General features: G+C 53.4%; 1 protein-coding gene across 1 annotated transcript in view; it reads right to left on the bottom strand.

Moving 5' to 3' along the window:
• Positions 1-13,119, bottom strand: part of ITGA11 (integrin subunit alpha 11) — a 52,171-nt gene that overhangs the window by 33,596 nt on the left and 5,456 nt on the right. Inside the window, exons 3-6 of the mRNA XM_045541773.1 lie at positions 12,279-12,423; positions 11,659-11,824; positions 10,209-10,279; positions 1,060-1,204 (exon numbers count right to left, since the gene is read on the bottom strand). Coding sequence (XP_045397729.1) covers positions 1,060-1,204; positions 10,209-10,279; positions 11,659-11,824; positions 12,279-12,423 — 527 coding nt within the window. The remainder of the gene's footprint in view (positions 1-1,059; positions 1,205-10,208; positions 10,280-11,658; positions 11,825-12,278; positions 12,424-13,119) is intronic.

Genomic DNA, 13,119 nt, shown 5'->3' on the forward strand with positions numbered 1-13,119 from the left:
TAACCTGCCTTCCCCTCCCTGTCCCCACTCCTTCCCCGTGCTCCATCCATACTGGTCTATTTCCCAGGTCCTGAATTCACCTGGCACTTCCCACACCCCCTGCCATTGTTGGGCCCTTTTTAGCTTATTCAAAACTTTTCCTTTCTTGGAGACCCGGTGTAGGCTCCTGCTCCTACACAGCGAGTCCAGAGTGTGCCAGCCCGCTGGACCACAGCCACCCACACCATTTCTCCCCCTCACTTGGAATTAACCCCGTGAAGCCCTGGGACGTTGCTGGTGTGATCTGCCTTGCTAGTTCATGCCTCGTGGCACCTGCGCCTTGCACCCCTTCCTCGGTTTCCTCACTTTTAGTGCAGTGCTGCATACTTGGGGGGCATACAGTAGGCCACTATCGATTCCAATTAAAGGGGTGCCGGCCTTTGTCTTTCTGACATCTGTCCTAGTGTTTGAGCATTTGCTAAAGCAAGGACCCCAACCCCTGCCTCCTTTCTTTGTGCTTTTATCTAAGCCCTTACCTCGCCTGTGTTATGATATTCTGTGCACATGTCTCTGTCCCCCACTGGCCGGGAAGCAGCTTGAGGGCGGGGGCTGTGTCCTGCTCACTATTGCACTCTGATAGCATCAACCACAGGCACTTGTCACACAGTCCAGATTTAACACCTTGTGAATGATATGGAATCCAGGCCCTAGGGCCAGGTGCTGTTGGGAAAGTTCTCGGGATCTACACCTCTGGATTTTCCAGGACAGTCCCAATTCCAGCATTTTGTCCTGTTCTCAGTGCAGAGTCTCAAAGTTGGGGTTGGAAAATGGGGTAACTGTAGTGCAGGCAGCGTCACAGGCAGGGCGTGTGGCTGAAGAGGTGAGGGACAAAGGTGGGGACGGGATGAAGTGCCTGTTACACCCGGGCACAGTGCTGGGTGTGGTGGATGCCAGGCCGGAGAGGAAACGGCCCCTGAGTTGCTCTGCAGGGTCGGGTGCTTGCGTGTGCTGGGGGTTCTGCAGCCCTGGGTCCCGTCCTTGCCCACGGCCCGCCCCCATCCCCTCACTCCGGGCTCTTACCCAGGTATGCACCGTGGTTCTTGAGCTCCTCGGGGAACTCTTTCAGGTAGGACTCGCGGTGAGGAATGACCTTCCCGCCACTTGTTTCCTTTAGCACAGCTCCGTTCCAGTCATAGGCGCCGACAGCTCCCAGCAGAATCCCATCCTGGCATTGGGCAGGGGACACGCATCAGCTCCTGTTCCTGCTGGCCCCTCGCTGGGAGCCACACCAGGTCCCGCAACCAGTGAAGCATCCGCCAGCGACCTTGGGCACCTTTTCCTGGGGTCACTGTCGAGCAACCCAACTTCCAGCCCAGGCTCTTGGCTTTCGAATGAGACAAGGAGACCCTCTTGCCCCTTCCCAGCCTTAGCACAGAACGGGTTAAGCTGATCTCGAGGACAGGAATTTAGGAAAAAAGGAATGTTCTAGAAACAAACTCCCAATCCAGAGCCAAACCTCCATTCCTCCTTGGGCTTCAACACCCTCTAGGAACTCTCTGGTCATCATTCCCTCCTTTCAACACTCCTTCCAGCTGTGGCCTTGCACCTGTCCTCCTTCAATGTCCCCTTTCCGTGTCCCAGTTGCTTCCCTGTGGCTAAATCCTACTCCCTCTTCATTTCTTCAGCAAATATTCACTGAGGTCTATTTTGCGCCAGGTACTGGCTTGGAGCTGGGGATACTGTCCCTGCCCTCACTGAGCTCAGAGATACTAACACATAAACAAACATGCAGTTGCACACAAGCAGTTGCAAACTGCGATAAATGCAATCAGGGAAAACCATGGGGAGCTGTAATTTTGATCACAATGGGGGTCAGGGAGAGGCTTTTTGAGGAAGTGACGTTTACCCAGACACCTGAAAGCTGGGTATGGCCGAGCAGAAGGGCTGGAGAGAGGCCAGAGCCTTTGCTTTCAAGGAACTGAGCACTGTTTGGTGGGGCTGGAGTGCTGAGTAAGAGGGGCAGAGAGGCTGGACAGATAAGCCAGAGCCAAGCCCCGAGGACGGGGGCTTGTTTCTCATGGCTTGGAGGGTGCTGTTCTACCCACTCACTGCAGGACAAGTGATGCTGCAAAGCTTAGCAGGAAGACAGGAAGCTCTGGCTACCCGAGGCGAAGTTTCCATGTACCGACTGCACGGCTATTTCCTGCGGACCGGGTCCACTCACTCTCTGGGCTGCCCCTGCACCCCACCCCTAGCTTAGACAACCCACCTGAATAGTGGGTACAGGAAGACAAACAGCAAGCACCTGGAGGAGGAAGAAAGTTACCAGGGACAGTGAGGGGCCCGAGGAAGGTGGTGGAAGCAGGGAAGGGTCACTTTCCCGGATTGCCTTGGGGATGACAGGGCTGGGGGCAGATTGTCTGTATCCCAGCTTTGGGTTTTTAAAGCACAAGCAGTAAAATCACCTCTCTATCCCGTTAAGCCCTCCCTGAACCCAGCTGGCTGGCTGGGTTTGAGGTTCCCCACCACTTTAAAGAGTAAAGTTTATATTATCAAAGGGTTAAAAAATCCTAACCCTCTAGAGGTAGAACCGACTGTTCAGACAGAATGTTTCACGACTGTAAATAAGCTGGTCTTGGGAGAGGCTGTGCCTTTGGTTATGTCTAACATTGCACTTTCTAATTAGCCTGCTTCCTCCTCCTCTGTGCTCCAGCCTCAGCCTAGGAGGCTCTGACAGTCTGTCAGGGCCAGGATTGGAGCCAGGGACTCAGACACTCACTGTCCACAAAGTCACCACCGACATTCCTCGTGCATGGGTGTGCCCCATTCTTTCTGCAGTGTTTTCTCACCCAGCCCCCTATTTGGGCTTACAAAGGCCCTGTGAAGCCAGAGGACAGAGGTTCTCAATCTGAACTTGAGAAATCAACATCTGAGGTTCAGAGAGGGGAAGGGACTTGCCCAAGGTCACACAGCAAGTCAGAGGAATGGCTGGGACTTTGACCGGGGAGATGGGTTGGGCAGAGAAGAAAATATCCCAAACGCAGTGTGGCTCCTGCTTCCAGTTTCCCACCTGCACCCCCCCTGGGAGGAGAGCACTGTCTGGGCTTGTCTGTCTTCCTTCTTTCCCTCCCTCTCTGCCTGCTGAGTCCAAGTTTGTAAGTGCAGACCAAGCTTCTCCCTACATGGAGAGGACTTTGAAGATGAATTTTGGGGTCTGCAGGTGACAGGGAGCCTCTGCAGTGTATGGAGAAGGACTGGTTCAGCGCAGGTGCCTGGGATTCAGCTGGGGGGACCCTCATGCTGACTCCCCACAAGCGGGGTGGGTTGGCAATTCCTCTGGGACGCCTGGATCTGGCAGTGCTGGGCTGAGCGGTCGCTCTGGTCTCTCACCTGTGCCACTTTAACCCTGGCAGCAGCTGCAGCCTTGGGCCCTCGGTGGGAGGCCCCCTTCCCCAGAGTGGGTTTGTCAGGGCCAGGGGTACCTGCCTGAGGACAGGGGCACCGTGGGGAGTGGGCGAGTCGAGGCCACCAAAGCAGACCTCAGCATACCACAAACTCTTCCCAGCTGGAGGAACCCAGACATTTTGAGTTTGGAAAAAATCTGGAAGGGCGGGGCAAAAACAAGAGGGCCCTGACGGGGGAATCCAGGCATGTGGGCCCAGGGAGACAAACAGAGGGCATTCTGGGTCAAAGCTGCGTCCCATGCGCTGCAGGCCTGGCGTGGTTTCCCTGAGTCATGGCTTCCTTTCCTGGGGCCACCGGAGCCCCCACCAGATATCACCAGGGTGTGCCTGGGTGGCCTTGCACGCGGATGACCCTTCCCACAAGCAATTTTCCTGGCACTTCATGCAGCCATGAGGTTGGTCACAGGCTTGGTAGCTGTCAGAAGGTCTGAGACCAGCTGTGTCCTCCCCCAGGACGTTGTTACTCTACCTACTGGAGTGCATGTAGCACCCACCGTCTGATCCTGCCAGCTCAGCTCTTAGCTGCCCTCTGACCTGGTTTCTGCACCCCTCTGCTGAATGCTCCCTGGGCGTGTGACCCTGTCTCCGAAAGCTCCGTGTCTAAGCCAGGGTTAGGCCACAGCCCCGGCACCGGAGGCAGCATGGTCTAGGGCAGTGGTTCTCAATGGGGGGTGGCTTTGCCTCCCAGCTGATGTTTGGCAATGCCTGCAGAGACTTTTGGTTGTCATAGTTGGGCAGGTGGTGGAGGTGCTATTGGTACCTAGTGGGTAGAGGCCAGGGAGCTGCTAAACTTCCTGCAATGCACAGGACAGCCCCACAACCAATGGTTATCCAGCCCCAATGTCACCAGGGCTGAGGGGGAGAATCCCCAGCCTAGTGGTTAGAGCATTACAGCATGAACGCTAGAGCCAGACATTCCTGAGTTCCATTTCCAGCTCCAAAGTTTCTACATGTGTGACCTTGGGCACATTTCTCTCTCTCTCTCTCTCTCTCTCTGAGCCTCAGAGTCCTCAGCGGTAAGATAGTTTTGCTGTGAGAGTTAGCATTTTTAATTCTTAGCACGGTGTTTGCAGCCAGCGAGTACTTGGTACATGATAGCTCTGCTTATCTGTGAGTTTACCCGTAAAGCATCTCCCAGAAGGCTGGGAGTCAAAGAAGAATGAGATCCCAGGGTCAGGTCTGTGATTATGGTAGCATGTGAAAAGTGCTCTGATGGAGTCAAGGACAGGCTATTTTGGGAGTCCCAGGAGCAAGTGACCTCCTGAGTTAGGGTGTGGATGTGTAGTGGGTTAGGGAAGGACCATAAGAAGACCTCACTTGATTTATTAGTAAGTCTCAAATGTACACTTCCAGTTCCAAGCCTCAAGATTCAATTTCACAAATATTTGCCAGATATCTACTGAAATTTGAAGTTCAGAGAGGTTAAGTGATTTGTCTGAGCCCACACAGCCAGACAGTGCTTTCCTCTTGCCCAGCAGTAATGGAATTAGGATACCAGATGCCAGCATTTCTTCCTTCCAGCTCTTCTTGGCTTCTTTGAAGCAAGACTGAGGAGCGGGTGCAGGTAGCTGCTGGTGGTCCCGTGGGCTAGTGTGATGGGAGACCCCCTAGAGGGCACCGAGGCTGTCCTCCTCCTCCAGACTCCTGTGTAGTGAGTGACTGCAGAGGGGCGAGGCTCTGTGCCCAAGAGCCACTGCTAAGGCAAGTATATCATTTACAGGGTGGATTATGCTCTCACTAGTTGCTCCAATTCTGTCCTTAGAAGCCTTGTTTCAATAGGCTTAAAGTGGAGCAGAGCAAGTGATGCATGGCCGGGAGGTTTAGGTGGGGTGTGGGCAGGAAAGGCCCAGAAGTGGGCCCTCAGCCCTTCTATGGTCAGGACGCCCTCGCCGTGGGCCGTGCTGGAAGCAGCGGCCGGGGTGGGGGCAGGGGGTGCAGTGCACCGACTCTCATTCCAGATCAGAGGTTGGTTGCCTCTGGTCACGGGTCCTGGGAATGAGGCCCAGGAGTGGAGTGCTGGGCACCAGGGCACGTCCTGAGGACATGGGCTGGGCTTAGGAGGACCCCAATGAACCGGAAATGATTCCTGCCACTAGAAGTCAACTGGCAAACCATCTGGAACAGCATGCCAGAAGACCCCATCTACCATGGCCTGGCCTCCTGGGGAGGAGACCAGGGGACAGCCTTGCCTTCCTGCCTAAGCTGGCAGGTGGAGGAGTCCACTGTTTAGGGATATGGGGGTTCAGGAGGGGTTTATAGCCTCTAGAGATCAACTCCTCACTTTGCCATTATGGGTCAGTTTCTCTCATTTTTTTTCTTTTTCTCGAGATGACTGCTCGCTCTGTCACCCCGGCTAGAGTGCAGTGGTGTCATCATCACAAGGCACTGCAACTTCAAACTCCTGGGCTCAAGCAATCCTCCTTCATCGGCCTCCAGAGTAGCTGAGACTATAGATGTGCACCACGATGCCCGGCTAATTTTTCTATTTTTAGTGGAGACAGGGTGTCGCTCTTGCTCAGGCTGGTCTCGAACTCCTGACCTCAAGCTATCCTCCCGCCTCAGTCTCCCAGAGTGCTAGGATTACAGGTGTGATCCATCCCTTCATTTTTGATTGAATCAGATATGTAAAATTAGTTGAAATGCAAAACCCTTCAGGAAGATTACACCTTTAAAGCTTCAAACCGCTAAGAGCCTTAGATAATAGCCAATGCCCTTCGCCAGCCAGTCCACAACCCCAGGAGGGCCTGGGATGGGTGATGGCTGAAGAGGCAGGAGGGTGGCACGGCAGCTCATTTGCTGTAGGAGGCTCCCTGGCCTTGGTTTGTTGCAAAACTGAACTGGGCGCTGGTCCTGTGAGACTACCACGTGTGGTGTGAAAACAGACCTCACCCTTAGGTAAAAATAAATGATCTCTTCCCACCTTGAGTGAGCGACCAAGGTTTGTGTGCAGACAAGATCTACCCTAATAAAGCTGCTTCCTTCTGTAAACTTTTGGAGTTGGGGATGACTTATGGACTCCAGCGGGGGAGGGTCAGTGCGCGACTCCTCCTGCTGTATCTGCGTAGGAGGAGTTTCTCTGCAGCTGTCACCCTGGAGCATCCAGCATTCACAGTCTTCGCCCCCCACGTCTGCCCTCAGGGCCCACGGGAATCATAGGCTGTTCAAGTGTACTCCCCTTTTGGAAGTATGGATCCCTTCTATAAGCTTTCTGGCATAATCACGCTGCTCCTGCTTGATTACCCAGCTTGACAGGGAGTTCACCACCCCGGCAGGCAGCCAGCACTCACAGAAGCCACTCCAGCTCTTAGCGACCTTTGCATTCGTTTCCAAATGCTAATGGAACCATTGGCTTAAAAATCCATTCTAAAGTCTCTCCAGGGATCCATAGCTAGCCTTCCTGATGGTAATTTTTGGAATAATTCTCTCTCCCCTTTCTACATATCAAGACTAGTTTCCAGCTCTCTAGTTTCCCATTGGTTCTGACCTTCTGCCTTCAGCCTTGTGGCCTGGGGCCTTGGACTCTGGGGGTGTCCAGGTGATGTCTTGGGGTGTCCTCTCTACCCTGGGCTCTCGTCACTCCTTTCTCTTGTTGTTTTCACTCTTGCTAATTCCAAGGCTGGTGTCCTTGCTAGATAAGATGGCAGCAAACCAGGAGATGTGGAGCCAGGCCTTTCTTCTGCGTCTGGGAACATTCTACTAGAGCCCCTGCCCCAGGGCGAGAGACCTGTCCTTCTACTAGAACCAAACTGGCCCAGGGTGGCTTCAGGCTCCCTCAGCACGTTTCCAGGCAGCAGGTGTTTGAGGCCATCTGTGCATACTTCTGCTGGACAGGGCTCTTGCCAGCTTGCCCAGGACCCACAGCCCCCGACCCCTGGAGAGGTCTAAGAGCCGAGGAGCTGGACCCCTGGGGACAGGAGAGCTGTGGCCAATCATGATGGCATCAGTGGATGGCACTGGCAGACTTCTGTGCTCTCCAATAACCACTCAATGGCCCGTTGCTGAGCCAGACAGACCACCCTCATTGTGCCATTCCTTTGGATTTGGAAGGGTTTTTTTTGATTGTTTGTTTTTAATACTAAAGCATCTCAGATTCAAATGTGATCATTGTCTCTTTAAAAGTCCTATCAGATGGAAACCTCAGGGGCAATAGGAAAACTAGTGTGTGTGGGGAGAGGCAACCTGGCTCCTCTGACTGGGGGAACAGAGAAATTGCTGAGTGCACGTAGAAGGAGCTGCAGAGGGCAGTCATGACCTTGACTTGACCCTAGTAACAAGCAGGGGCTCTGAACCTGGGATCTCCCCACTCTGGAAGCTGAGGACCCCACTGGTCCTGCGAGGGCTCATCTTGCTCAACACGCCGAGCTGCCTGGGCCATTTCCAAGGCTCAGGTCAAGCTTTGCTGAGTCCCTGAAGCCCATCTTACTGTCCCCTTCTTTTTGGGTTCCTCGGTCCCTGGACACACATAGATTGCAGTATTAGAAGCAGAAGAGTGAACTTATTATCTGAGAGTCTTTCTCCCCAACTAGGCTGTGACCTGCTGTCAGCTGAAATGTTACTTTAATGTCTATCCTCAGTGCCTGGGACGGAGCCGGACACAAGGAAAAGATGGTTGGAGAACGGACAAAGGAAACATCAGGACATTCATTTTCTCTCACTGTCCCTGACATCAGGGCTGGACTCTGGTCTGCGCCCAGATTTCTCTCAGACTGTGCACACAACTCTCTGCTCTCCTGCTCCCTGCCACCCATGGCTGCTGAACTCCTTGTCCTCCAGGGTCCCTCTCCAGTGCCACCCCCTCCCCAGATCCTTTCCTGACCACCCCCTGCCCCATCGAGGCCTTTCCTTCTGTGACACCCTGATCACACGTGGCCTTGGTTAGCATTTGATGTGGACATGTCTGCCCCACCCGCATTGAGCAGGGGCTCTTCACAGGGGCTCCACAGCTGGGACCCTCCTGCAGGTACATGCTTTTACCTAGGAGACTCCTACAGTTTCTTCCAGCCTGCTCTCAGCACTAGAGACTGCTGTTCTACATTTGTTTGCAAGTTGACTCCTGGTGGCAAGAATCCTGTCCAGTTCCTTTTCGTACTTCAGCTGCATTTGACAAATGCTTGTTGGATTTAATGAAATTGCATTTCCTTGTTGCATGTTCTAATCGACTCTGACCCCAGAGTCTAGAGACCTGGGCTGGTCCTGCCGGAGCACATGACTCACTGCCTGCCCTCATGCAAATGGATGCTGTCACCTCTCTGTGCCCGGGCTCTTGACCCTTGAACTGTGGGTCCTTAAGGGCAGGGCTCTCACCTCTAATTCCTCCAGGGCCCAGCACAGACAAGGCTCTCAAAAGATGGGCTGACCCAAGCACCTAAAGCAGGGTTATTAGCACAGCCTGCTGACCTTGCAGAGCTGTGCTGTGCATGAAATGGAACAGGTTAAACTGCTGTGCATATGTAGCAGGGCTGTCATCATGAGAGGGCAGTTGTGTCATCTTGCTGTATTCAACACATGGGCATGAAACTGTCCACATACAACGCAGGAACCTCTGAGCATGAGTCACGTCTCTGTCAGCTGCCTGCTGCGTGCTGTGTGTGTGTCCCTCTGCCCTCCAATTTGTGATTTCTGACTCAGACCGCCCCCGCCCCCCCCAGCTCGCTGGTCCTGCTCTCTCATGGAGCAGCTGCTCAGGGTAGCGGGGAAAGTGTGAGCCTAATCCTTTTCACACTAATTTGACTTCAGCAGGTCTTTTAACCTTCTCATGATTCAATTTCTTTATCTGTGACCTGGGAACAAGGAATCCTGCCCTGCCCGCCTCACAGAAGAGTTAGGAGAATGCGGTGGGATGATGAAAGGGGAGTATAGCTAGGGTGGACTAACAGGCCTTTTCTGGCAAATTAGGAGGCCTAAGTACAACCCTGTGGCGCCAGCCCAGGCAGAGCATGCGCGAACACACACACACACACACACACACACACACGCACCTGGGACACCTGTCTGTCTGCAGCACACCCACAGGAGCACATACAGTCAGTATGTTTCCCCACGTGGGACTTTACAGTTTTATAAACAAGGCAAGACTTCACAGTTTATAAAGCATTTTTACAGACATCGACTCTCTGTCCCTCTGACAAGCCTGTGAGGTCTCAGCCCCGTCCTACGAGCCAGCACCAGATGAGGCACACGGAAGGTGAGGGACTCAGAGTCCCAGATACCACCTGCTGCTGTGACACCACGTGGCCCTCCCTCTGTGGCCAGGCCCCCCTGGACTTCTGCAATCTGACGCAGAGTCTGTACAGAGAGGGGGAGCACACGGGCCACCTGCCAGAGCATAGCTGGGACAGCTGGACACCCTCCCATCATTGACACAGGGATGTGCCCCATGCCATGGCTTCCTTGGGCACTGGCGCTGTCAGAGGCACCTGTCCTTGGTTTTGCCATCTGACCTAATTTTTGCGCAGGGCTCTCTAGACTGAATGGGACCCTTCTTCCTGGAGGTGGAAATGCCCCTCTCAGCACCTGCATAGTGAGGGTCACCAAGCACCTTCCAGGTGGGTATGTGGGTTTATTTGTAGTCCACTCACTTCTGTAGAGGGCTTGAGGCAATATGAATAAGTGGAAGCCCTTAAACATGGGAGACAGAGAGACCCCGAGAAAGAGAGGAAGCAAGGGAAGGAGCCAGCCCATTCATGAAGGTGGGAGGGCAGACCCGGACGCTGGGGCGGGGAAGAGCACGCATGCGAGAGACAGAGGGCGGCTCTAAACCTGTACCTCCACCACGTGCGAGGAAAAGCCTGTCTGGGACATCTCCAGCCCAAAGGAGGTTTCGTTCTTGTTGGTGCCTACGGCAGAGGGACAGAGAGATGTTAGGTTAGCTCTCCGGCTGGTTGCTTGGTGCCAGACAAACCTGCAGCTCCAAGGCAGCTCCTGTGTCCCAGGGTGACGTCAGGAGGCGGGGCTGTCTGTCGGGGGCTCTGGGGCTGGGGCCAGTCGTGGGTCAGCCTCATCCACCCTCCCCAGCGCCCTGCACAGTGAGGGGCACAAAGCGACTTCTAGGGGGCCACGTGGGTTTATGATTAGCAGCCTGCTCACTTCTGAGAAGGGTTCGGGACAAGTTATACTGCAGGGCATGTACACTGTAGGACTGCTGAAATCGGGGAAATCAAGAAAAGTACATGGGAATAAATAGTGCATGGGACATTTCTGGCAAGAAATGCCCACTTTGTTCATTTCCTCTATTCACCAGATTGGGTCCCAGGTGCCTTTGGATGGTTCCCAGACATCAGATCGACCCTCTGAGGGAGACCTGTCACCACTGCAGATTTGCATAAGAAATCCCACGTGTGCTGAAAGTCTCTCCCCACAGAGCGGTTCCCTGAACATCCCACTGGAACGCATGTTCTCATCACCCAAGGCCACCGTTTCAAGGAGAAATGCACGGTTTGGATATTGAAGTTCTGTGTGGGCGTCAGAGCTCATATTCACAATTAGTGTTTATCTACCCTTGTTTATGAGGGCCATTCTTATCTCCTTTTGGGTGTGTGAAGTTCACCATTTCCAATGCACTGCGGACTTCTCGGGCTTTGAGTCACTGCTTCTATTTCTTTTTATAATCCTCCACGTACACAAAGCCCGATATTGGAAGGGCTCACTATAATAATATATGGTGCAGAAGAGATCTATGCAAATCAAAAGTGGAGTTTAAATCACCAGCAGGGAGGCATTCTGAAGGAACCCTGCAAAAAACACGCTTTCAGTGGAGTGGGAGGCAGCGGTGTGTGTGGGGGTTGGGGGTTTCAGACTGTGGAGTCAGGCCCAGCTCGGTTCAAACTAGGGCTGCCAGATAAAATATAATTGAATTTGAATTTCAGACAACGAATAGTTTTTTGGTGTAAGTCTGCCAAAAATATTGTGTTTTATTTTTGATAAATCTGGCAACCCTAGTTCAAAGCCCACCACTTTCCCAGGCTGTGGGAGCGGTAGCAGGTCACTCCTTGGAGCTTCAGTTTCCTCGGTGGTAAAAATGAGAATATCAGCAAAACCATCTTTCAGGCTTATGCATAAAGCACAGAGCCACCCGTCCAGCTCGGAGTAACTCTTAAATGTTGGCATTTATTGTTAAGGGAGGGCTTGTGCTAAGCCATTCCATTTTGTGGGATTGGATTTTGCTCTACGGTGCAAAATCCAGGAGAGCAGACCCCTCTCGGCACGCACTGCTCACCTTCCAGGCTGAAGATCCTGTCCCCCAGGGCATCAACAATGTCCTTGAGGGCTGCCTCATCTGTGACGTTGAAGAAGTGCTTGTCATCAGGGTCACTGGCGATGTACTTGATTTCGTTTAGAAAAGTTTCCGGATTGATCCCCCTGCGGTTGTAGTAGCCCAGGACCTGCCGGGGAACAGGGGCAGGAATGACAAACCAGAACAGGGCCCGACATCCCCACACACCCCACACGCCGTGACGGTTTTTGGTCATCATGGGTGCTCCTCGAGGTGCCACTGCATTTTCAAACAGCCTGTTTTAGGGAAAGATAAGGCACCTGGGCTAAGCTAGGGTTCTGGGAGTGGGGAGGCCTGGGGGTGTTTTTCTAAGGTTTCAGAAACTTCCTAGCAATGGGAGGGGAAAAAAAAGCCAACAAACCCCCAACTTTTGGGGGTAGGCCGAGCAGTGCAGAAAGGAGATTCTCAGCTCGTTCTTTAGAAGAAGATGAAATGAGAAGCCCCTGGACACTACAGGCCTGGACACTCATTACATTGCGTGGAAAACACCCTCTTGGAGTCCCCAGGGTCTGGTGGCAAAGTCTCGGGGGTATCCCGCAGCCCTCGGGCAGGGCAGCACTCACAGCCACAGCGTATCTGGTCACGTTGTCCCTCTCGCTCTGCTGGATCACCTTCTCCAGGTCCGGGCTGTCGTGGGACTCCCCGTCCGTGATGACAATCATCACCTTCTTGGCCCCTTTCCTTCCGCCCTTCTGGAAAGCCTCTGAGCTGGAACCCAAGCACAGGCAGGGTCGTGAGAAGGAAGTGGATACGGGGCGGCCCCAGTGCTCCTTCAGAGGGGCAGCACAGATACCAGGACCGAGTCCCCCTCGGGCCACCCAACAGGTGTTAGAACCTCGTACTAAAGAATTAGCTGCATTGAGATGACCTGGCTACTTTTCACCAGCTGCTCAGATGAGTCTTGGATCTGTTGTCTTTAAAAAGTGACTTTAAAAAGCCCTGTTGGAGTCCTGACCTTGCTGTTTTGGGCAGGTGGAAGGGGTGAGGTGGACCTGGGAGAGGAGTTCAGGGGCAGACAGCAACCTTTAGAGGAGCTAAGCTATTGGTTCAAAAACCAGCTGCACATTAGAACTCTTGGGGGGAGTTTTCAAAAAATATTGGCCAAATGCAGTGGCTCATGCCCGTAATCCCAGCACTTTGGGAGGCTAAGGCAGGAGGATCGCTTGAGGCCAGAAGTTTAAAACAAGCTAGTTAACATAGCAAGACCCCATCCCTACCAAAAATTAAAAAAAATTAGCCAGGCATGGCGGCATGTGTCTGTAGTCCCAGCTGCTCAGGAGGCTGAGGCAGGTGGATCACTTGAGCCCAGGGATTTGAGGTTATAGTGAGCTGTGATGATGCCACTGCACTCCAGCCTGGGCAACATAGCAAGATCCTGTCTCAAAAAAAAAAAAAAATTGATGC

This window comes from Lemur catta, chromosome 1 (assembly GCF_020740605.2).
Source record: "Lemur catta isolate mLemCat1 chromosome 1, mLemCat1.pri, whole genome shotgun sequence".
Lineage (NCBI taxonomy): Eukaryota > Metazoa > Chordata > Mammalia > Primates > Lemuridae > Lemur > Lemur catta.